This window comes from Herpailurus yagouaroundi, unplaced genomic scaffold, assembly GCF_014898765.1.
Source record: "Herpailurus yagouaroundi ecotype Mexico unplaced genomic scaffold, PumYag 437, whole genome shotgun sequence".
NCBI lineage: Eukaryota > Metazoa > Chordata > Mammalia > Carnivora > Felidae > Herpailurus > Herpailurus yagouaroundi.
In genome coordinates, this window is record NW_024412654.1 from 360,481 (window position 1) to 384,381 (window position 23,901).

At 50.1% G+C, this 23,901-nt stretch overlaps 1 protein-coding gene across 1 annotated transcript in view; it reads left to right on the plus strand.

Annotated features, from left to right (window-relative positions):
* The window catches only part of CHFR (checkpoint with forkhead and ring finger domains), a 28,502-nt gene that overhangs the window by 591 nt on the left and 4,010 nt on the right, over window positions 1-23,901 (plus strand). The window contains exons 2-15 of the mRNA XM_040464182.1: window positions 116-259; window positions 4,270-4,369; window positions 6,798-6,907; window positions 8,023-8,082; window positions 8,237-8,446; window positions 12,930-13,097; window positions 14,952-15,111; window positions 16,077-16,231; window positions 16,322-16,484; window positions 18,466-18,608; window positions 20,009-20,125; window positions 20,581-20,664; window positions 21,307-21,377; window positions 22,335-22,422. Coding sequence (XP_040320116.1) covers window positions 127-259; window positions 4,270-4,369; window positions 6,798-6,907; window positions 8,023-8,082; window positions 8,237-8,446; window positions 12,930-13,097; window positions 14,952-15,111; window positions 16,077-16,231; window positions 16,322-16,484; window positions 18,466-18,608; window positions 20,009-20,125; window positions 20,581-20,664; window positions 21,307-21,377; window positions 22,335-22,422 — 1,762 coding nt within the window. The 5' untranslated portion in view covers window positions 116-126. The remainder of the gene's footprint in view (window positions 1-115; window positions 260-4,269; window positions 4,370-6,797; window positions 6,908-8,022; window positions 8,083-8,236; window positions 8,447-12,929; window positions 13,098-14,951; window positions 15,112-16,076; window positions 16,232-16,321; window positions 16,485-18,465; window positions 18,609-20,008; window positions 20,126-20,580; window positions 20,665-21,306; window positions 21,378-22,334; window positions 22,423-23,901) is intronic.

Consider the following 23,901-nt stretch of genomic DNA (forward strand, 5'->3'; position numbering starts at 1 on the left):
CGGCGGCGGCGTGGCGTGGGCGCCGAGGCCGGGAGGGCCGCGGGGCGGAGCGGCGGGGCCGCAGCCCCCGCTTTCGCGGTCCGAGAGCCTCACCCGCGCTTCCGGGTCTCGTCAGATGTGAATCCGATGGAGCAGCCCGGGGAAGGCCCGCAGCCGCCGCAGCAGCAGCCGTGGGGGAGACTCCTCCGCTTGGGCGCCGGCGAGGGCGAGCCGCACGTGCTCCTGAGGAAACCCGAGTGGACCATCGGGCGGAGAAGAGGTGCGGACCGGGGGTGGGGGGGGAGAACCGGGGCCGGGGGCCGGGAGCCGGGCGAGACTGTTCCCCAGGCGGTGGGAGGCCCCTGGGCGGGGCCCACTGTGCTCTCTAGTTTTTCCTGTGAGAGCTGCAGTTTATTCACTTATCGTTCCGCCGGGTCACTTCTCAGTGCCTCCTGCAGATTATTTAATTCTCATTACAACTTTATGGAGTAGGTGCATTGACTTAAGCCGCCCCGGGTATTAGAATGCAGTCTTCTCAAGTTCATGACTGCAGGAAGCATCTTCTCCGACCTCCATGGGATGAGATTGAAGTCAGTAACAGAACATTGCAAAATTCAGTGTGGAAATTAAACAACACACGTAAACAACCAATGGGCCCCAAAAGAAATCACAAGGGAAATTAGAAAATACCTTGAAATGAATGAAAATGAAAGTGTAATCTGCCAAAATTTACAGGATGCAGCCGAAGCAGTGCTCAGGGGGAAATTTATAGCCTGTAGGTGGCTACATTGAAAACCATCTCAAGTCCCAGTTCATAGAACAGAGCTGCTCAAATATTCGTTGATTGAATGAGCCTGGGACGCTGGGACGGACAAAGTCTGGCAGCTAGGTGGGAAAGGGTGGTCACCCTCCACTCTTAACTGCCTCTAAACTCCTAAGTGGCCATCCCTTGTAGCTTTCCTACAGGGAGAGAAGTGCACTGGTCCAGTCAACAAAATGTATTTTGTCTGAAAGTTAAGAAATCATCTCTATGATTTTGTATATTTTTAATTTTTTTTTTAATTCCAGTGCAGTTGGCATAGGATGTTTAGTTTCAGGTGTAAAATATAGTGATCCAACGATTTTGTACGTTACTCAGTGCTCATCACCGGAAGTGGGTTCCTCGATCCCCATCACCTAGTTCCCCCAGCCCCCACCCACTGCCCCTCTGGTTACCAGCAGTGGTTAAGAGTCTATTTTTTTGTTTCTGACTTTATATTGTAAAAAAGGGAGAATGTGAAAGTTTGTTGAAAAGCAAGTATTTTTTTCTAGGTTAACTATACTGGAATTAAAAAAAGGCTAAGTAGTGCTCGCTTCAGCAGCACATATACTAAAAAAAGGCTAAGTACTATGATAAAAAAATAAGATGAGGATAATAGAATAAAATAAAAGCAATTATGTTTTGGTTTTATTTTACCCCTAATGATGTACCTGCACCTGGTTTTGTTGTTGTTGTTTTGGTAGTCTTAAATCCCAATATCAAATTAGAGGTTTTTTTTGTTTTGTTTACAATTTTGAATGTATTTACATGTCCTTGGAAAGTTTTAGAAAATGCATTAATTGCTTTTAAAAAAATTTTTTTTAAATGTTTATTTATTTTTGAGAGAGAGAGAGAGAGAGAGAGAGAGAGAGAGAGAGAGAGAGAGAAAGAGCTAGAGAGAGAGGGAGACACAGAATCTGAAGTAGGCTCCAGGCTCCCAGCTGTCAGCACAGAGCCCGATGTGGGGCTCGAACTCACGAACTGTGAGATCATGAGCTGAGCCACCCAGGCGTCCCTAATTGCTTTTAATTGAGGTAATAGGAAATTTGGTGAAGAGCTTCTTTGGTCTGGACTAAGGACTTTGTACCTCCTTTGTACATCCTTCCTAGAGTTCCTGAAGGATAATTGAGATCAAATGTGGGAAATGCTTAAAGGAGCCTGGCTTAGAGTTAGCAAATAACATTAACCATTGTTATTACAACACAGTATTATATATCATTTTACATGTTAATACGAGGAGCAAAAAGGGGTTGTTGAATTAATCTTAAAAGGAAGACCTTTTGGTGAATGTATTGAGCTCTCCGGGGAAATAGAAGTTGCCCTGTTGGTCTGCTCAGGCTGCTATAACAAAACACTACAGACCAGGAAGCTTAAGGAACAGAAATTTATTTTTCACAGTCGTTAAGTGCAAGAAGTCCAAGATTAAGGTGCTAGTCAATTTGCTTCTTGCTGAGTCTTTGTCCTGGATTGTAGACTTCCTCATCCTCACAGGCCACACACAACGTTGGTGTCTCTTCCACTTCCTTCTCTTATAAGGGCATCAGTCCTAGTGATTTCATTTAACCTTTATTCTTCCTTACAGGCCCTGTCCTTACAGTCATATTGGGGTTCAGGCCTTTAACATGGGAATTTGGGGGAGACACAAACATTCCTTAAGAGTTGTAGAACGTGGTTATACTTATTTTAAAACAGTAGTGTGCCTGCTATATATAAGGCATTATTCCGAGGATAAAGGCAGAGCTGAGTTGACCTGTGTTTCCCAGGGAGCTCCCCATCCTCGGGGAGTGGGAGCAGTGTGCACCAGCCATGTGACAGATTTAACCAAGTGAATGACATACAGGGCAGATGCCAAGAATAGAACTTAGCACGAGTATCTTGGATCCAAATTAGAAAGCTCATGTTCTTGGTGTGGAGAAGCTTGTTAAAATCCCATCCCAGTGGCACGGTCACTAGGGCTAGGTCTGGGGCTGCAAAGAAACTGCCCTGCTTCTTGTGCCCAGTATACTGGGAAGATCCTGAGCATAGGGGAAATTGACCCTGGGTAAATGTAGCAAAGCACTTCCCATAATATAAAACGTGCAAAGAAGATTTCTACTACTTGAGGTTTAGGGAGGTGTAGTTCACATATGGTAAAATTCATCCCGTTATAGGTGTTGAGTGTTGAGAAATGGAATCACCACTGCAGTCCGGTGCAGAACATTTCCATCACCCCAGAAAGTTCCCTGGTGGTCCTTTGGATCAGCCCCCTCCTCTCACCCCTAGCTCTAGCAGCCATCTGTCTAATTTCTATCCCTGTCATTCTGCCTTTCCAGAATGTCACCTAAGTGGAATCATACAATATTCCACCATAGTCTGTGTATGGCTTCTTTTCTCTGACATAATCCTTTTGAGATTCATTTTAGGCTGTTTTGTGTTTCAGTAATGTATTTCTGTTTGATGCTGTGTAGTAGTCCACTGTTTGGATGTACCACAGTTTGTTTTTTTCCCCACAGTTTGTTTTTTTTATTTAAAAAAAAAAAAATTTTTTTTTTTCAACGTTTATTTATTTTTGGGACAGAGAGAGACAGAGCATGAACGGGCGAGGGGCAGAGAGAGAGGGAGACACAGAATCGGAAACAGGCTCCAGGCTCTGAGCCATCAGCCCAGAGCCCGACGCAGGGCTCGAACTCACGGACCATGAATCGTGACCTGGTTGAAGTCGGACGCTTAACCGACTGCGCCACCCAGGCGCCCCCCACAGTTTGTTTTTTAATTCACCACCAGTTGATGGACACTTACTTATATTGCTTCCCGTTTTTACTTATTAAAAATAAAGCTATAAACCTTAGTAGCTATAGTATAAATGTCTCATAAGCAAATTCACGATTAGATAGTAAAAACTCCTGAAAACTTTTATTTCTCTGGTTTTAGGAGAGAACACAGTATTGAAGGATTTCCCCCTTGCATTTAATGAGGATATAATGACTGTATTCAGATCATTGTGTGTAGATGCATCCACCTTCTGTTTTAAATTTTCTCAAGCGTGTTCATGTGTCTGTAATTTGCTCAGTCATGTTTTCTGAGTCTTGGTCCTCGCTTCAATTTTGTGATGATTTATGAAACCTTAGATTACACGGAAAAGAAATTAAGGACTGACTTAAGATGAAGAATTACTTAACTAAGCCCCTTAGTTTTTTTAAACTTCTGCTTTTATCAGGGTAGCTGCACATATGTGCATGTTGTAAAATTGTCACCAAGAAGCCAGAGGTGTTGATGGGGGTATCCTCTAGGTAATGGGGAGTCAGAAAGGTTCAAGACAGTCCCTGTCTCTTTACTTTGGATTAATACATAAATGCTTTTTAAAAAATTGCTTCCTATCTTACTTGATTAGGTTGTCTCCCACCGTGCATTTACCATGGGTCCTGATTTTCAACCACGTGCTTTGATTAAGCAAAGGGCACTTTTGTGCACAGTCCCCACGGTCACATCCAATGTATCCCTCTCTGTTTTAGGTTGTGATCTTTCATTCCCTGGCAATAAACTGGTCTCTGGAGATCACTGTAAAATTATCGTGGATGAAAAATCTGGTCAGGTGTCGCTGGAAGATACCAGGTAATCTCTTTCTTGTCTTGAAGCCGGTGGCTACAGAGAAGAAACAAGGGATCATTTTCTGTTAACACAGTAGTTCGCTAGTTTCCAGGTTATTAGGAAATATATTTTCTGGTTTCCAGTAACTGTTTCATGTCTATGATGCTTCTTGAATATATTCAAATTAAAGCAAAAATATCTCTGAAAAAGGACTTAAAAGGCAGTGATAACCTTCTAGTTGCAAACCTATTCGAATTAGACTTTTTTCCTCCAAATCAAAAAAACCTTTTCTTTTTAAAAAATTGTTACACAACATAAGGAGTAGGTAAAAGTGAAAAGCTTTGCCAAATCCTACTAGCCCACTAGAAATTCGTACGTGTTTATTTTGTATTAAGGAGGTTTTACTATGTACGTTGTATCCTTTTTTTTTTTTTTCACTTTTATTTATGGCGAGCTTACATTTGGTACATCTAGATTTATCTTGTCTATTTCATTATTATTTTGTAATAACTTACCTGTCAGTTCCTTTATTGGTGGAGATTTATTATTTTGACTTTTTCTTATTATAAACAACGCTGCGACTCTTCTCTTCCAAAACGCTTTGCGTTCATGTCTGATTATTTTCTTGGGATAAATTCATAGGAAGGAACGCTGTGTTAGAATGTGCCTATTTTAAACCCAGGACAAGTAGCAGATGGCCTTCCAGCAGTACGTTGAGAATATGCCTTTTCCAACCAGATGAATTTTTGTTTTTGTGAAGGTCAAGTGCTACGAGATTGTTTGGTAACTACAACGTTAGGGATGAAAGACTAGAAATTAGGTTTATGAGGATGAACTGATGCTCCTTTCCTATTCTGGTACGTAGCAGATCAAGTTCCTTATTTCCCAGCCCAACGTAGGATAACGTAGCACTGGTTCTAGAGTTGTCCTCAGGCAGCAGATCCTGGCTTTCCAATGCTGGCTGTATGACTATATTGGCTTCTTGGGGCTCTTGTAACAAATTACCACAAACTCAGTGGCTTCAAAGCACGCAAAGCTACGACCTTCTAGTGCTGAATGTACAAAGTCTCACCCAGGTCTCATTGGATTAACCAAATCAAGGTGTCAGCAGGGCCGGCTCCTTCTGGAGGCTCTAGGGGAGAATCCGTTCCCCGGCTTTTCCAGCTTCTAGAGGCTCCTGCGTTCCTTGGCTGAGGTGCCTGGAGGGGAGAGGGTGTCCATTCTTCACACGGGCAGCAGGAACTGCAGGTGCAGAGGCCCCGAGGCGCGAGCAGGCCCTGTGTGCCGAGGAGCAGTGAGTGGGAAGGCAGGGAAGTTAGACCGGAGCGGGAAGGCCCTGGTGTTCACACTAGGGAGCCTGGACTTCAGCTCGAGAGCAGTGACAGGTCATCGGGGGTTTGAGCAGAAGAGCAAAGTCGGGCTCCTGTGGTTACAAAGAGCACGAGAGTGGAGTGCGGAGGGCCCTGGCAGCACAGGCTCTGGCTGGCTGTGGCGGCACCACCAGTGTTTGTACGTGAGGTTTCGCGGGGACACGGCTGCTCTCTCGACTACATCCTGTGTGCGGCTGCTCTCGTGTGTCAGCGGCAGAGCCCAGGAGTTGGGACAGAGACCGTGTCACCGTACAGCCTGAACTGCTTACTTTCTGGCCCTTTCCAGAACACTGAAGGAGTAGAAGTCTGCTCGGATGTAAAAATAAAGCCTCTTCACCACCGGAGGCCTTAGGTGTGAAACCATAGAGTTAAGACATGGGTGGTTCGAATGCCTGAAGCTGGGTCAGTTTGTTTAGTTGCTGACTTTTGTTCTTGTCTCGTACACTGTTCGTCCACTTGTGATTTTCTGTTGGGTCTCTACTCGGGTTTCTCCTCAGGGAAGCCCTTCCAGTCCCGTCTGACTTAGGCTCCCGCCTGTGCCCTCTGCAGCCCCCGCCTCTTCCACCTGGTGGTGTGGTCCCTGACGGACTGGAGTGACCTCCCGACCGAGGGACCACACCATCTTCCAGCCCAGAGCCTCGAATTCATTTGCTTCTGCTCAGAACCCATCTTTTAAGGGTGTCAGTGCCCATCTGAGGGATGAGCTGGCCTGCTGGGAGGGAAGGGTAGATGAGTGGACAGAGCTAAGTGCAGAAGCGGGGGGAAGCTGGAAATCGGAGCTGCTGGTAGAAGTCCAGGGTCCTCCAGAGGCCGGCGGAGGACAGACGATGTGCTGTTGGACAAGCAGAAATGTTGAAGCACGGTCAGGCTGTCAGTAAGGGGGCAGCAGGCAAGCTTTCTCTCAGGAGAACTGTAGGGTGGCACTTGCACATGTGCCTCGTTACGTTTACGTCATTCTTGGGAGTATTTTACATTTTCGAAGGCGTAATATTGAACTTCTTTCTAAGTGGTGGTAGAAAAAGAAAATTTTAACTCCCAAGTTATTGTAAGTAGGATAAATTGCATTTTTGTTGTCTCTGCAGCACCAATGGAACAGTAATTAACAAGCTGAAGGTTGTTAAGAAGCAGACTTGTCCTTTGCAGACTGGGGATGTCATCTACTTGGTGTATAGGAAGAATGAGCCAGAATACAGTAAGAGAGGGAATGTACAGGGTGGGCCTCGGGTGGTGTATGGTGGGGAAGTCTGGTCACAGCTGGAAATCTTCGTGAAAGTGAGTCTGCTGAAGCAGGTATTTCCCTTCAGACTGTTAATGTTAGCTACATTTTCTTTGTTCTTTATGGAGACTCTTTTTTTTTTTTTTTTTTTTAAGGTTTATTTATTTTTGAGAGAGAGCACAAGCAGGGAAGGGGCAGAGAGAGAGGGAGGCACAGGATGTGAAGCAGGCTCCAGGCTCTGAGCTGTCAGCACAGAACCCGGCGTGGGGCTCGAACCCATGAACCGTGAGATCATGACCTGAGCTGAAGTAGGACGCTCAGCTGCCTGAGCCACCCGGGCTCCCCTTTATGTAGATTCTTGGTGCGAGTCCTGTTGAAGAGTGGGAGTGTTGACCTTGCACTGTGAGCCCCGGCCATTCTTCACAAATACCACAATGCTCATGAGTCTTGCATTTCAAAATGGCAAGGAGAAGTGAACAGGGATGGGCTGGGTTACATAGCAGAAGATAACCTGAGTTGTGGGGAGGAAGACCTAGAATAAGGGGCCGAAGGCCACTCATGACTGCTTTTGGAGACCTTACAGGAGACAACAGAGGCCTGACCATCCCCTTCAGGCTTTCCCAGATCTGAGTGTCTATGTTTGGGGAAGAAGAACGAAACAGGACAAGGAGAGTTGGGAGAGTTTTTGGAAGGTTACTCCCAAACTGGCAGGAGGAGGCAGATACGCTCAGGCTGTCTGTGGCATTGTCAAGGCCAGCCCCTGGCCCCGTGGCAGGGCCTTGTGTCTTCTCCTTCCGGTGGTTTGAAATGACCGGCAAAGCACAGATTCATTATCTACTCATCGTTTTCTCTTCCCTGCGTCTGCCTTCTGGCTCAGGACGTTTTTTCCCGGAGGCTTATTTATTTTAAAGTTGGTGAAGATGCTTTGGTTCGCTTATTTTGAAATTCCTTAAACTGGGTAGTGTTGTCAGTAGCTGGTAAGTCAACATAGTCAACAACGACAAAGGGACCGAAGTGACAGAAAGGAGAAGAGGGAAGGAGCCCTGCTGGTACGTGAGGACACTGTTCTGATCTGCTTGGTTTCATTTCAGACGTGGCATACCTCTACGAGTCTCTGCATGAAAAGCAAGGCATCACACAAGACCCCTTTGGTAAGTGAGACTGTGACAGAGGAGTGGGTGCGTGGTAAGGGCTGCTGATTCTTACTGGCAAAGCCTTTTCATCTGCTGGAAAGTCCTGCCTGAGGTAGTGGTGCTCCTCCTGAGCCCTGACTCTACACTCCTTCTGCTCCTGTTGTGCTCACAGAAGCTAATAAAGAGAATGTGTTCCACGTGACCAAAGATACCTCAGGTGCAGGGCAAGGTGACGATCCCCAGGTCCTGCCGTCATCGCCCACCACTCAGGCGTGCTTTGAGGAACCACAGCCATCGACGTCGACCTCGGACCTCTTCCCCACGGCCTCTACCTCTTCCACGGAGCCCACCTCTGCGGGGCAAGCGCCTCCCTTCAGCCCTGGTGAGATGGGGGTCTCAGAGTGGTAGCTGCGTTGCTCTTCAGTCACTGACTCTGACTTGTGTTGTTACATAAGCCACTAAGGAAGTCAGAGGTGACATCAGGCATCGGGCTCTCAGCAGGATTTCTGTACTAGTAAATATTGTTTTCTTCCACCCCCGGTAGAAATGCTGAAGGTCGGAGATTTCCTGGGATTTTTATAGTTTTACTGGGATATAGCTCACCTGCCATAAAAATCCCCCGGGCGAAGTGTACACTTCAGGGGTTTTTACTATATTCATACTGCTGTGTGATTCCAGAACATATCATATCATAAACAGTCACTGGTCTCCCTCGGCAACCACTGATCTGCATTCTGTCTCTGTGGTTTTGCCTGTTCTGGACATTTCATAGAATCGGAATCATGGGGGGGGGGGCGCCTAGGTGGCTCAAGTCGGTTAAGCATCCGACTTAGCTCAGGCCATGATCTCACGGTTTGTGAGTTGGAGCCCCACGTCGGGCTCTGTGCTGGCAGCTCAGAGCCTGCAGCCTGCTTCAGATTCTGTGTCTCCCTCTCTCTGCCCCTCCCCTACTCGAGCTCTGTCTCAGAAATGAATAAACATTAAAAAATTTTTTAAGTAGGGGCGCCTGGGTGGCGCAGTCGGTTAAGCGTCAGACTTCAGCCAGGTCACGATCTCGCGGTCTGTGAGTTCGAGCCCCGCGTCGGGCTCTGGGCTGATGGCTCAGAGCCTGGAACCTGTTTCCGATTCTGTGTCTCCCTCTCTCTCTGCCCCTCGCCCGTTCATGCTCTGTCTCTCTCTGTCCCAAAAATAAATAAACGTTGAAAAAAAAAATTAAAAAAAAAATTTTTTTTTAAGTAGTAAGAATTGGAATCCTATACTCTGTGGCCTTTTGTGTCTTCTGTTTTCACTGAGCATCATGTTTTCAAGACTCATCTAGAGTAACCTATAATTAACATTTTTTTCATGTTTGTTTATTTATTTTGATAGAGCACGAGCAGGGGGTGGCAGAGAGAGAGGGAGACGGAGAGTACCAAGCAGGCTCCCCACTGTCAGTGCGCAGAGCTCAATGTGGGGTTCGAACCCACGAACTGTGAAATCATAACCTGAGCCCTAATCAAGAGTCAGACAGTTAGGGGCGCCTGGGTGGCGCAGTCGGTTAATCGTCCGACTTCAGCCAGGTCACGATCTCGCGGTCCGTGAGTTCGAGCCCCGCGTCGGGCTCTGGGCTGATGGCTCAGAGCCTGGAGCCTGTTTCCGATTCTGTGTCTCCCTCTCTCTCTGCCCCTCCCCCATTCATGCTCTGTCTCTCTCTGTCCCAAAAATAAATAAAAAACGTTGAAAAAAAATTAAAAAAAAAAAAAAAGAGTCAGACAGTTAAGCAACTGAACCACCCAGGCACCCATCGACACTTTTAGAAATACAAAATAATGAATGTGAACAAGTCCATGTAACATTAACATGTTGTTATAAAATTAAAGGACTAGGGGCGCCTGGGTGGCGCAGTCGGTTAAGCATCCGACTTCAGCCAGGTCACGATCTCGCGGTCCGTGGGTTCGAGCCCCGCGTCGGGCTCTGGGCTGATGGCTCAGAGCCTGGAGCCTGTTTCCGATTCTGTGTCTCCCTCTCTCTCTGCCCCTCCCCCCGTTCATGCTCTGTCTCTCTCTGTCCCAAAAATAAATAAACGTTGAAAAAAAAAATTAAAAAAAAAAAAAAAAATAAAGGACTAAAAAAACATTTGACACTGGCCGCAGAAAAAATATGCAGATAAATAAAGTATAACGGTCCAAGCGTGTAAGAATTTAGCAATGAATATGGCAGTTCAAAGCCACGAGCAAAACTGGGTTGTTTAATGAGCAGAAGTGATTAACATTTGAAAGAAAATAAAGGTAGTTTTGTCCCTCATCCATTACAACAAACTACTTCAAGATGGGTTTGAATGTAAACCACAATAGTGCCTGATGAAAACAAAGGTGATTATTTATATAATTTGGGGGAATTTTTCTTTATACGTGATACAAAGGCAAAAACCACAATTAAAAAAAAAAAACAGTCAATGGGGGCGCCTGGATGTCTCAGTCGGTTAAGGGTCATAATCTCTCGGTTCGTGGGTTCGAGCCCCATATCAGGCTCCATGCTTGCAGCATGGAACCTGCTTCCTTTCCTCTGTCCGCTCCCTCTCTGCCCGAGCCTTTGTCCGCTCTCTCTCTGCCCCTCCTCCGCTCTCTCTCTCTCAAAAATAAACATTTGAAGAGCACGTGAGCAGGAGAAGAGCAGAGAGAGAGGGAGACACAGAACCCAAAGCAGGCTCCAGGCTCCAAGCTGTCAGCACAGAGCCCGACACGGGGCTCGAACCCACAACCTGTGAGATCATGACCTGAGCCGAAGTCGGGTGCCCAACCGACTGAGCCACCCAGGCACCCCAAAAATAAACATTTAAAAAATAATTAAAAATAAAAAGTCAATTGGGGGCACCTGGGTGGCTCAGTCGGTTAAGCGTCCGACTTCAGCTCAGGTCACGATCTCGTGGTTTGTGGGCTCGAGCCCCATGTCGGGCTCTGTGCTGACAGCTCAGAGCCTGGAGCCTGCTCCTGATTCTGTGTCTCCCTTTCTCTCTGCCCCTCCCCTGCTCATTCTCTGTCTCTCTCTGTCTCTCAAAAATAAATAAATGTAAAAGAAAAATTTAAAAAAATAAGTCAATAAATCCAACCATTAAAAAAATTTAGGAGTGCCTGTGTGGCTTAGTCAGTTAAGTGTCTGACTTTGGCTCAGGTCGTGATCTCACAGTTCGTGGTTCAAACCCCACATCAGGCTCTGTGCTGACAGCTCGGAGCCTAGAGTCTGCTTCAGACTCTGTGTTTCCCTCTCTCTTTTCCTCTCCCCTGCTTGCACTCTGATTTTCTTTTTCTCAAAAATAAATAAACATTAAAAAAAATTAAAACAAAAATTCTCTCACCCCCTCTTTGCCCCTCCCCTACTCGTGCATGCTCTCTCTCAAAACAAAACAAAACAAAAAAAGATTTTAAAAATAGAACGACCATTTGGTCCAGTAACCTTACTCCTGGATATATATCCGGAGGCATTGAAATCACTGTCTCCAAGAGATGTCTGCACCCCATGTTCATTGCAGACTATTCACAAAGGCCAAAGACTTGGAAACAACCTAAATGTCCCTCGATGGATGGATGGATAAAGAAAATGTGACTTGTGTCTGTGTATGCATACAATTGTTGATTCCACCGTGAAAGGGCAGTGTGTTTATATATTGTGCAATTAACAAATCAAAGTTTAAACAAAATCTTGCTGTAAGCAAATCCGATGGAAAGCTTGCCTCCCATTGTGTAATGTTGGGGAAATTTTTCTATCTGCATGCCTCAGTGTATACATACTAACAAAATAACCAGCCTCCTAAATGTGAGGTTTGGTGCCAACTTATTTCATAAGTTTCAGATGAATCCTCACCCTTTGTCTGTCGGAGAGTACCATCATCATCATCTTCATTCTGGAGTGAGAAGCTCGACTGAGCATAGAAAGTCCTTGAGACCGTGGTGGGAGTGAGAACCAGAGCCAGCAGCCAGCCCAGGAAGCTCCCTCTTTTCTCCCTTTGCTGTACGAGCTGATTTGCTCCCCAAACAATTTTACTAACTTCTTTTGTTTGGCTGCTGTAGGGCAGTTTCTTTTTCAAAGTAACAACACTTGAGTATTATAGACCGGATATGTACTGTAGTATGGTGTTACACACTAGGTCTTGATTAAGATAAAGGTTATTAGAAAGTCTCCTTAACCTTTCTGCCAGGCTCGTTTAAATTCGTGACTCCTTGGGAAATAGTTCACACGCAGCATCCCTGTCTGGCTTCCATCTCCTTGTAATCTGAAGCCTGCTGTGTCCCTCTCCTGAGAGGCCTGTGTGTCCCTCTGTGCCAGTGCTGCTCAGAGCACAGGGAATGTTATGGGGCCGCTGGCACACGGATTGGCCCTGTCTTAGACCAAATGTCCCACAGCTGACCCCGGCACCGCCACCCCGGTCACAGACACCTCTGCGTTTCTTTCCCAGTGGCTGTGCTGCTGGCCCAGCTCCCCCGAGCCCAGTAGTGGGCGCGTGTGCACTTCAGAAGTGTGAGTCAAGTGTTTCTGTGTATTACTGAGAATACGGCATCTTGGAACACCTAGGCCTGGTTTGAATCTGTGGTGGTTTACCTGCCGTACCCTCTGCTTCCAGGCTGCACGAATCAGAACTTTTCTTATTGGGGCGCCTGCGTGGCTCAGCTGTTAGGCATCCAGCTCTTGATTTCGACTCAGGTCAAGATCCCAGGGTTGTGGGATCTAGCCCTGTGTTGGGCTGAGCATGGAGCCTGCTTGAGATTCTTTGTCTCTCCCTCTGCCGCTCTCCCCCGCTGACGTTCTCTCTCTCTCTCTCTCTCTCTCTCTCTCTCTCTCTCTCTCTCTCAAATTAAAAAATAAACCTGTCTTGTTTGTCCCTCTCACAGACTTCAGAGATGCAGGCGTCTCCCCAAAAGAATGTGGTCCGTCTGTGGCAAATGATGAAATCCCCAGCTTCCCTTCGGCTCTCCCAGACAGAGAAGGAGCACCCTTCTCTCTGCCAGGGTCCCGGGACCAAGAGGATTTGGAGCCTGTCACGAAGAGAATGAAAGCAGGTCAGAGTCTCACCATTTTGTGTATCTCTGGCCCTTGAGAGCTGTTGAGCTGCTCCTGATGGGGCCTCCCCTTCTGTGGAAGCGGATGCCTCCGCATTTTCAAAATGGCAATGTGAGCCTTTTTTTCCTTTTGACAGCATCGGGGTTGAACCCTATTTATTATCTGGTCATGCTGATGGTCTGGAAGTAGTGCATTCTGAGTTGCAGTTCTGTCTTGATATGACTATCGGTTTTTAAGAATATGTACCTGGGTGGCCTAGTCGGTTAGGTGTCCAACTGTGGCTCAGGTCATGAACTCACGGTTGGTGGGTTCGAGCCCCGCATGGGGCTCCCTGCTGGTAGCACAGAGCCCACTTTGGGTCCTCCGTCCCCCCGCCCCGCCCCTGCTTGTGCATGCGTGCTCTCTCTCAAAGTGATAATGATTTGAAAAAAGAAAGGTGACTTGGAGAAAAATCTGCCCTTAAAAAGCCAAAGTTAAAAGGATTGTAAAAGATACTTGGGAACATGTAATGGGACAGTGGCTGTGCTGTAGGCCTGAGAGCAGCCTGCGGTTGGAGCAGTGAGGCCGGGGGGCTCTGGGAGGGAGGGCCGGCCTCAGGGAAGGAGACGAGGATACTGGATGTGTTGAGTGGAAAATTGAAGCGACTGGCTTGAGGAGGGTGTTGAAAAAAGTCAGCAACAGTACGTAAAAAAGTAGGTATACAAATGAGGCCTTTTTTTTACTCTAGCAAAAATGAAAAATTGTAGAAGGAAGAAAAATTAATTTTGGTGTACTGTTTGGCTCAGCAGTGAATATTTACCTAAGCATAGTAACGTAAATACGACGCACGGAACTAACAAATACAATATACCAAACTAACAATTGTGTTACGATAATATGGTGAATGGGGCCAGGGGGCAGAATCCTTCTCTATCTGAATAGATGTCGGGAGATGGACGGTGTCTAAAGTCAGTCAGCCTCAACAGAGCATTACAGTTCAGAAACCTGGAGGTCCACGCCAGGAGAAACACCCAAAAACATGAAAGTAGTTTCCTCAGAGGAGGGAGGTTGGAGGTGAGGACAGGCCAGGGCAGAGGGCTGGTGCCCTCTTGATACTTGATTTTGTAAATTGTGTGCAAGTATTTCTTTTGTTAAAAATAAAAATTAATCTATGAGCACTATAGAACACCAGCAGAAGAAAAGGAAAAAAAGAAGTTAAAAGCTCTCGGTAACGTCGGAGAGTCTATATTTTCCAGGACATACACAAGTCATGTTTTTTGTTTAAACAAAAACGATGATTCTACACAAATATCGTGTGACAGGCCACCTTAATCTTTTAACCGTGTATCCCGAATGCTTCTTTTTATGCCATTGTTCTTCTAAACCAAAACTTAAGGGTACTGGAACTTGGGACTTACTTTAGGCCTTCTTTAAAATACAAACAGGGGTGCCTGGGTGGTTCAGTCCGTTCTGCGTCCAACTTCGGCTCAGGTCACGATCTCGCCACTCTTCGGCTTGAGTCCCATGTCAGGCTCCACACTCTGAGCACAGAGCTTGCTTGGGGGGCGGGGAGAACGAGAGTGGTGGGGGGCGCTCTCTCTCTCTCCTCTCGCTCGCTCGCTCGCTCTCCTTCTCCCTCTCCTCTCTCTCTCTCTCTCTCCCTCCCTCCCCGTCTTGGGATTCTCCCTGTCTTTCTGCCCCTCCCCCAGCCACATGCTCTCTCTCAAAATAAATACACTTAAAAAAATAAATAAACTACACACAGCAGTGAGGGCTGTGTCTTCTGTCCACAGGTTAAGATGTTCCTAAAACAAAAAAGACCCGGTGTCTGTTTCTTCCTTGGTTGATGGTGGGCATGTGCCCCTTTCTCGCAGAGGGGGAGGCCGAGCTGAGCCTGCAGTTGCTGGTTGCGGACCAGTGTAGCGACGCCCACACCGCCCTCGGGGGCGTCAGACCCGAGGCCGTGAAGCCGGACAAGATGGAGGAGACACTCACGTGCATCATCTGCCAGGACTTGCTGCACGACTGCGTGAGGTACGCTCGCCGCGGGGGGCCCGCGGGGGTGTCGTGGGGTGGCGGCGGGGGTGGGGAGCAGCCTCCGGCAAGCAGGCCTCCGGGCCGCATCCGGTGCGGCTCGGCTCGGGGCGCTGCCGTCGTGCCGCTCGTGTGGCCACCATGCCGAGAACCTGGCCGTGGTAACTACGCCTGTAGAAGAGCCTGCGAGGCGAGGTGACAGCGGCCTCGGTCCGCACCCATCACGACCGACCCAAGAGGCCTGGCGTGCCTTGGACGCAGAACGGGAGAACCGTGCTGAGCTTTGAGGGGGCGTCGTCGGCACAGAGGGAGTGCCCCCAGATGAGGCCCCCAGGAGCGGCTTGGGGACAGCCCTCTCCCGGCTTTTCTCTGGGGACTTAAGAATGAGAGCCTTTCCGAGTCTCCACTTAAATGCAGGCCTTTTTGGCGTTCGGTGTCCCGGTTCCTCATATTCCTGGAGTCACAGCCTGCTTGACCGTCCCTCTCGGAATACAGATGGTCACTTCTGGTTCCTTTTAATTAACAAGGACCAAATTAAAGTAGTTTAGGGTGAAAGCTGTTCTTGCACGGGAACTGTTTCTCACCTGGCTTATGGAAGGCAGGCGACACTCCCAGTCACCGGAGCGTGCAGATGCTGCCACCAGTGGGCACTGTACGCAGGGCGGGTGTGTCCTCCCCGCCCCCCCCCCCCCCCCCCCCCCCCCCCGCGAAGCATGGGTTCTAGTCTCTGCTGGATCAAGTAAGCTTGGTGGGTGGCTAATTTGTAACCGACCCTCAGCCCGAGTGAGGCCATGTCCTCCTCTGGGAAAGACGCAGCATGAACTAGGGCCCCTGCCTCTCAGGCTCCAGGCAGGCCATGCCCCGTGTGCCCTGGCATCCGGGGGGCTGCCACGGCTTGGCAGACAGTGGCTCCACCTGCAAGTGCTCCGTGGGGGGCGTCTGAAGACCTGTCCTTGTGCCCTCAGCCTGCAGCCCTGCATGCACACCTTCTGTGCCGCCTGCTACTCGGGCTGGATGGAGCGCTCCGCCTTCTGCCCCACCTGCCGCTGTCCGGTGGAGAGGATCTGTAAAAACCACATCCTGAACAACCTGGTGGAGGCGTACCTTCTCCAGCACCCAGGCAAGTGGGGAGCCCGCCCAGCTCCAGGAGACGGAGGGGTGTCTCTCCAGGGGCCCCTCGGCCAGCAGAGCCATGTCCTTTGAATTCCAGACAAGAGTCGCAGCGAGGAAGACGTGCGGAGCATGGCTGCCAGGAACAAGATCACTCAAGACATGCTGCAGCCCAAAGTCAGAAGGTCTTTCTCTGATGAGGAGGGCAGTTCGGAGGACCTGCTGGAGCTGTCAGACGCAGACAGCGAGTCCTCGGACATCAGGTGAGCTTGTGCCTGGCTCTGAGCGGAGCGGGGAGCTGGAGGCAGCACGGGGCCCGAGTCCCGGCTCTGTCCTGAGTGGCCCAGCTCGTGAGTGGTCTGCGTTCTGATGTGTGACGTCAGCCAGTGACGGCGCCCGCCTCGGGCATGGTGAGGACAGGGCGGGCGCCGGCTGAGGACGGCCGCTCAGTTTGCTGATGGTGGGGGGATTTGCCACCAGCCTTCTCCAGTACCCTTTCCCTTCTCAGGCATACACGCGATATTTATTCTCTTTTCTTGCTTATCTTCTTCCTCCCCACGTTAGTGAGATGTAACTGGTGTACAGCCCTGTGTGAGTTCAGGGTGTGCGGGGTAGTGGTTAGACTGACGTCTGTTAGAAAATGACTGCCATACCCCGTCCCTTGTTACCTGCCGACACCTCCTCAGGTGCCTCGATGCATTGGCTACGGCGGGGTGCAGGATTTAATGTGTTCTTTGTCTACTGTGGGCACGCTTCCTCTAGCTCAGCTGGTGACCGGAGTCCCACGGTGTGAGTTGCAGTATCGTCATTTGTGAGGATATTATTGCAGGAAAGCCACGGTCACCTGGCCAAGAGGATGCGATTCTAGCAGACCTTGTTTTATTTGCTGTAGAATGCTGCTGTCTGCGGACTCAGAAGTCCACAGTGCGTGTTTTGGGTGGGTCATGACATTCGAAGAGACAAAAATCAAATCCCCTAATTAATTACTTTTTGTTTCTTTTTGTAAAATTTAGAAATAGTGGTGAAGCAGAAAGTAATAAAATCGCTGTAGTATGAACATTTTATTGTGTATCCTTCTGGCAACTCCTATATGTAGTCACTCGTATTTCCTTTGTTAACAAAGTAAAAGGCGATATACTTTAAATATCCTCATAAAGACGGGATCCTGCTGTACATACGGTTCTATGCTGTTTCCCGAATTCTGACTGGAGAGGCAGTGCTGCGGGACAGACCCTACGGTCACAGCTCTGAGCGCACATCCAGTTAGCTCGCGAGGGTGCTTCAGCTCAGAGAGCCTCACCGGGAAGGCGCCTTGCTGGGCCTGGCACCTCTGTCATCGTATGCCTGTCAGAGGGGTCCTGGTGGTGGCCCCTGAGGTTTGTGGAGGGGTGTCGGGAAACCCTGTTGACAGTTGGTGTGGCCTGAGACGAAGGTCATATGGTTCCAAAATGAGGTCAAGCGGCTTCTCACTAGTTGTTTTCTGGTCACATCTTCCCCGTTCTTCCCTTGTTGGCTCCTGCCGTTGGAGACAGGCTCAGGGCAGCGTTCTCTGAGAGGAGGGGAGGGTCTGTAGGTGTGTTTCCTGTGGGTTCATTTTTTGTTAACTATCTGCATTGTTTGGAAAGCGCAGCTGAAGTGCACACAGCTGGGTGGCCCGCCGGGAAGTCCCCGGACGACAGCAGCATTCAGCTGTGGCACATTTTGTTCAGACTTTAACACCGTTTCATAGGTGCCTAGGGTGATGGGCCTGAGTGTGCTCCTGGACGTAGTTCACAGCTCGCCCAGCATCAAACCTGTGAGAGTGGGTCGTGCCCAACGTGGGGACTGAGTGGCCACACTCCGGGGGACACTGTGCTGGAAACCGGGGTGGGCACAACGCGTCTCCGAACCGTAGGAGCCGCGGAGGGGGGGCGGGGGGCGGGGGGTCTCTGGAAATCTTACAGCAAAGGGGAGCCAGCAGGTAGCAGGGAACAGGGCCCTCCCTGCTGCTGCTCCGGCGTGAGCACTGACCGGGTGTCCAGTGGGGACGTGCCATCTGTCCCCTTCACGCACGCTGGGCGGCAGCAGACACAGAGCTGAGGCGTGAAGGAGGGATGAGGTCTGTGGGCGGACAGATGCCTCCAGGCTGGGGATCTGGGTCTCCTCTGGTCATCGGGGCTGGGGCCGTTGGTGCCGCCCCCCAAGTGTGCCAGGGCAGAGCTCACTGCTTCTCCGCACCCCGTGTGCCCGTGTGCTTCCTTGCAGCCAGCCGTACATCGTGTGCAGACAGTGCCCTGAGTACCGGAGGCAGGCGGGCCAGCCCCTCCCCTGCCCGGGGCCTGGCAGTGAGCCAGGGGCAGCACAGGCTCCTGGGGATGCACCGTCCACGTCCACCAGCGTCACGACAGGTGAGACGCCGCGCCTTCCGTGCTGTTGTCCTGCTGTGACCACCCAGGGCGCTGCCGTATTTTTTTTCCTTCTGGCTCCTCCCCCGCTCCCACCCTGCTCCGGTCACTGCCTCCCTTGTCCTACCCTCTCCTACCTTGTTGCTGCTTGTACTCTGTTGTGGGTTCAGAAACCAGAGAGAGTTAAGTTGATCTCTCGTGGATCTCTGCTCCTGGGCCCTCCCAGGGGGTTCATTCCTCATTCTGACACAGACCCCCAGCCCACTGCTTTGGGCTTTGGCATCCCCAGGGCTGCTTGCTAAAGCTGGAATGACCCCTACATGCGCCCCTCAATGAGAGCCTGGCTTCTTTTCGACAGCAGGCTGTTGTGTCATCAGAGCCACCCTGAGCTCTGCCCACTGGTGGGTCCTCAGGTGCCATTGAGAAAGGGAGAGAGAACGTGTGGAATCCATGTTTTTGGCCCTGACCATTCTTCAGTAGGGCCCAGTTTCTTAGCTGATGTGGGCCTGAGCCTGTCATGAGGCCACTGACTCAGGATCATGACCCAAAGCCATGTTCAGAGCCATGCACCCTGACGCGGTGCTGCAGCTCTCTCCATGGGTGGCCCGTGGACAGATGGGCAGGGTGGGGCCTGGTTGCCTTCCGACTCTGCCATTCCGCAGGTGCGGTGTCATTTTCAGACTGGAAGTCCCCAGTGGGATGGGCCTATAGCAGGTGTGCGTGCATAGACAGAGCTTCCCGTGTGGTCATTGAGTGGCCGTGGCTGAGCTGTGTGGACACAGCTGTTGGGGGGGTGGAGGTCAGCCAGTCATGGCCCCCAGGCCTGCCACCTGTTTATTTGGAAGAGACAGAGATTAAATATAGAACTTGCTCTATTGTTTTATGGCGTGTGCTTTATGGCCCAAGGAAATGGTAGAAAACCTTCAAGTGATCTTTGAAATCTTGCTATAACTGCTGAACTGAAGTATCACGTTTGTTTATTTTTCATTCTATTTCAAATGTGTCGTTTAAATGGCAGACTACCGGGGCGCCTGGGTGGCTCAGTCGGTTAAGCGGCCGACTTCGGCTCAGGTCATGATCTCGCGGTCCGTGAGTTCGAGCCCCGCGTCGGGCTCTGTGCTGACAGCTCAGACCCTGGAGCCTATTTTAGATTCTGTGTCTCCCTCTCTGACCCTCCCCCGTTCATGCTTTGTCTCTCTCTGTCTCAAAAATAAACGTTAAAAAAAAAAAAATGGCAGACTACCGTTTTGTAGTTTCAGAAAACGGGTGTGAGTTCTCCCTGGGTTTTCCTGTGGATCTGTCTCCTTGTGGACCTTCCAGCCACGTCCCTAGGCGTGCATCGAATCTCCTATTTCTGCCTGTGTCCTAATGTGCGCGGCCTGAATATCCTCTCTGTTCCGCAGCCCAGGATTACGTGTGTGCCCTGCAAGGAAGCCATGCCATCTGCACTTGCTGCTTCCAGCCCATGCCCGACCGGAGGGCAGAACGTGAGCAAGACCCCCGCATCGCCCCCCAGCAGTGTGAGTAAGGGTGTGCACGGACGCTGCCTGCCTGAGCGGCCTCCCCACCGCAGAGCCTCTCCTGTGTCCTTCTAGGGTCAGGTTTCAGAGCGTTGCTGACTGTGTGTGTGGTGTGCTGTGAAGATGTGGGTCTGTTTCCTCATCTGCGTACTCAGTTGTGTGTGCAGCCACATCGAATGACCATCTTTTTCTGTCAGTTGATGACCCACCCCTTCATTCATCGAGTTTCCATGTATGGGTGGTTCTCCTTCCGGAGGCTGACTCTGACCTTTGTTGCCGCATCAGGAGCATCATATTTTCATAACGTGTCACTCTTGAATGTAATAGATGAAATACAGTGCTGTGATTTGCAACTCTGGGATTGCTGTTAACATGGACTTTGCCGTTTATTTAATGGTTATGTGAATTTACTCCTCGCCGAAATGGCCTGACTGGTGCTTGTACTGTGTCCACAGGTGCCGTTTGCCTGCAGCCTTTCTGCCACCTGTACTGGGGCTGCGCCCGGGCCGGCTGTCTCGGCTGCCTGGCCCCGTTCTGTGGTAATGCTGGCACTTCAGCTCTCTGCCTATCCTCTTGCTGCATTTGAGGGTGCTGGTGGGCTAGCGTGGCCCGACTTGAGAGGGGCCACCGTTGATGACCTGCTTCTCACACACGTTTGACATTTTTTTAAATGTTTATTTATTTACTTAGTGCGCATACAAGAGCAGGGAAAGGGCAGAGAGAGGAAGGGAGAGAGAGAATCCCAGCTAGGCTCTGCCCCGCATGAGCATGGGGCTTGATCCCATGAACCTGGAGATCTTGGCCTGAGCCAAGACTGAGCCACCCAGGCGCCCCCTGTGTTTGACATTTGGAAGTCTCCCTCTGCTAGCTTAAAACCAGGCAGTAACAGCTACGGGGATACTGAGCTCAGTCAGGAGGGTTTACTTATGTGCGAGGAACACCACCAACAAAAACACCGCCTGGCTGCAGCATTCAGACCTCACGGTGCCAGACCAGGTGCCCAGGGGACGGAGAAAGCTGTCAGAAGTCATTTTACTTGTTCTCTTTTTAAAACCATATTTTACAATGGAAGCTTTTATTCTTTCTGGACCGTAAGAAAGGAAATTTGGTTATCTTAGCTGTCGGTGAACGATACTTTCATAGATTGTAAGACGGTGACTTTGCTTCCTTCCATTTGGCAGAGCTGGACCTGGGTGACAGGTGTCTGGACGGGGTTCTCAGCAATAATCACTATGAGTCGGACATCCTGAAGGTAGGGGACTTCACGTACAGGCGCGGGTGGGGGCTCAGGCCTAGAAGAGGCCCCCAGGAGGCTTTCAGCTCTCCCAGTGGCTCTGACTAGTCCTGCCGCCGAGCTCACCACATTGGTGTTTTCCCATGTGTTCCTGTCTTCCAAGAGGTTATTTCCTTCATGCCCATCACGCCACGAGTCCACAGGTGTCGGCTCCGGTGCCTGTGTGCCCCACGCAGAGTTTTGGGGTCTGGGTGGGGACCGGGGCGGCCCTTTGCCGGAACCCGGGCCTCTCTCTGGCTTCCTCTTTTCTGACTTTGTCCTTCTCGCGTCTTAGGAAGCTGAAGCTGACGTGGCTCTTAGAATTTCAGTGTTTAACGTGCACATCATTCTCTTGGTGAGAGTTGTGCCTCTCTCCCATGTATGCAGCGTTGCACACGCCAGACCTGTATGGCAGGCCCCTTGGCACCGCGTGCTCTGGTTAGATGTCCACGTGCTGCTCTCTTGTAGGTCCACACAAGAGAGCTGAGGCCAGGGTGTAGATGCAAAGCCTCAGCTTCCTTACCGTGTGGTCGTGCGGCTGTTGCCACACTAGAGCCTCCCCGGCCAAGGTCGGGTGTCGCCCCGCTCCTGTGCTCGGAGCGTCTGCAGGATTTTGGAGAGAATGTGGTAGCTCGTGTGTTCAGCTTTCGGAAGCTAGCTTTCCTTCTGAGGCTCTGACAAAGCCGTGTGGGAAGAGAGCCCTTGCAGACTAGCTTGTGAGTGTGTTGCCGGGTCCCGGGCATCCTGGTCCTCGTGTGTTGCGGTCCTGGAAGGCCTCACAACTGCCTGATGCAAATTCCTGCCGTGGTTAGCCTGCCTGTGCCGTGGCCTTGCCCGCGTTCAAGGGCCTTTCATGAAACGTTTGCTTTCTTGTCATTTTAGTCTTCTGTTCTCCAAGCTAGTATTTCTAAGATTTCCCTTCTTTGCCCATCCCAGAATTACCTGGCAACCAGGGGTTTGACGTGGAAAAACATGTTGACTGAAAGTCTCGTGGCTCTGCAGAGGGGAGTGTTCCTGCTGTCTGGTAAGCGCCATCGCACCTGCCTTCCTCTGTCTGGTGCGGCAGTGTGTTTGCGGTGGCCCCTCTGCCTCCACTACGGAGGAGAGCCTCCGGGCTGCCTTCCCGCGTGTACGCCCTCACCCTCCACCCACCCTGGCGGTGGGTGGCAGACAGGCGCCAGTACTTCAGGATTTGAGCCCACGTGACACATTCTAGGCTCTTTTCTGCCGTGGGGGAGGAAGGCACACAGCTGAAGAGACTGTGACCCCACCTCTTGGCATCTTTCGGGTCCTGGGTCCGGTGCTTCTCAAGCCCTCAGGGTCCTCGTAGGCCTTGCACTGATGTGTTGGTGCAGGCTTGGCCTGTCTCCCAGGGGCACCCGGGACATTGTGAAATGTGGTTTTAGTCACTCGGGGAGGGTGCAGAAAAATCAACAAATGACTTTTTTTCCTAAGACATAAATTATTGTGAAAGACTTCAGAGGCTTCTGGGAATCCTTCTGAGCGGCTACGTGCTCACGAGTGTCTCGGGTTCTGTGCAGCCTCGGTCCTGGGGGCGCCCGGTCTGACATGCGGGCCTGAGCTCTCTTTAGCTTCTTGGTGGGACTGCCATGGTGGCATGGCCCAGAAAGACGTGTGAGTGAAGCATGGTGGGTAAAGCAAAAATCACAGGGAATCCCACCCCCGAGGACCCAGTGATGATGCCATATGGCCTGTGCACCCGCCACACGTGGGCACGGTCAGAGTCCTCATAGATGAAACCCTACCACATGTGCTCTTCACTCGGTGGTATTCCCCAGACCCTTTCTATGTCAGCGAAGTTCTTTACCTGGATTGTTTTTCAAGTTTCTTTATTTTGAGAGAGACAGAGACAGTGCAGGTTGGGGAGGGGCAGAGAGAGAGAGAGGGAGAATGAGAATCCCAAGAATCCCAGCTCAGGGCTTGAGCTCATGAAACCACGGGATCATGACCTGAGCTGCAATTGAGAGTCAGACGCTCAATCGACTGAGCCACCCAGGCGCCCCTACCTTGATTTTTGTTCTATAGTATTTTGTATCATGGTTTATTTAACCAAATCATTAATATAGGATATTTAGGTTATTCTCCCCGTTTCACTGTCTGAATAAGCACTGCAGCCTCTGAGCCTGCAGGATGGTAGGCTAGAAAAGTTGTTCCATCAAGATAAATTAAGTAAATAAATACATGAGTAAATAAGTAAACAGTAAGTAAGTAAATTGTTGGACGGTGGTATGAACAAACAGTTGAGACTTTGCCATATTCGCTGTCCCTCCCAGAAGAACGTGCCTCAGCATCTTCGTGAGTCCATCTGCCCTGCCTTCGCCTGTAAATACAGACAAGGCAACTGGGATGTATCATTGGTTTATCTGCCTGTGTTGGGGTATTAGCAGAATTGAAGATCTTTTTGCTTTATGGTTCATTGGCTTGTCTGTGACCTTGGCCCATACTTACGTTAGTCTATTTGGATTTGAGGGCATGGGTTGGT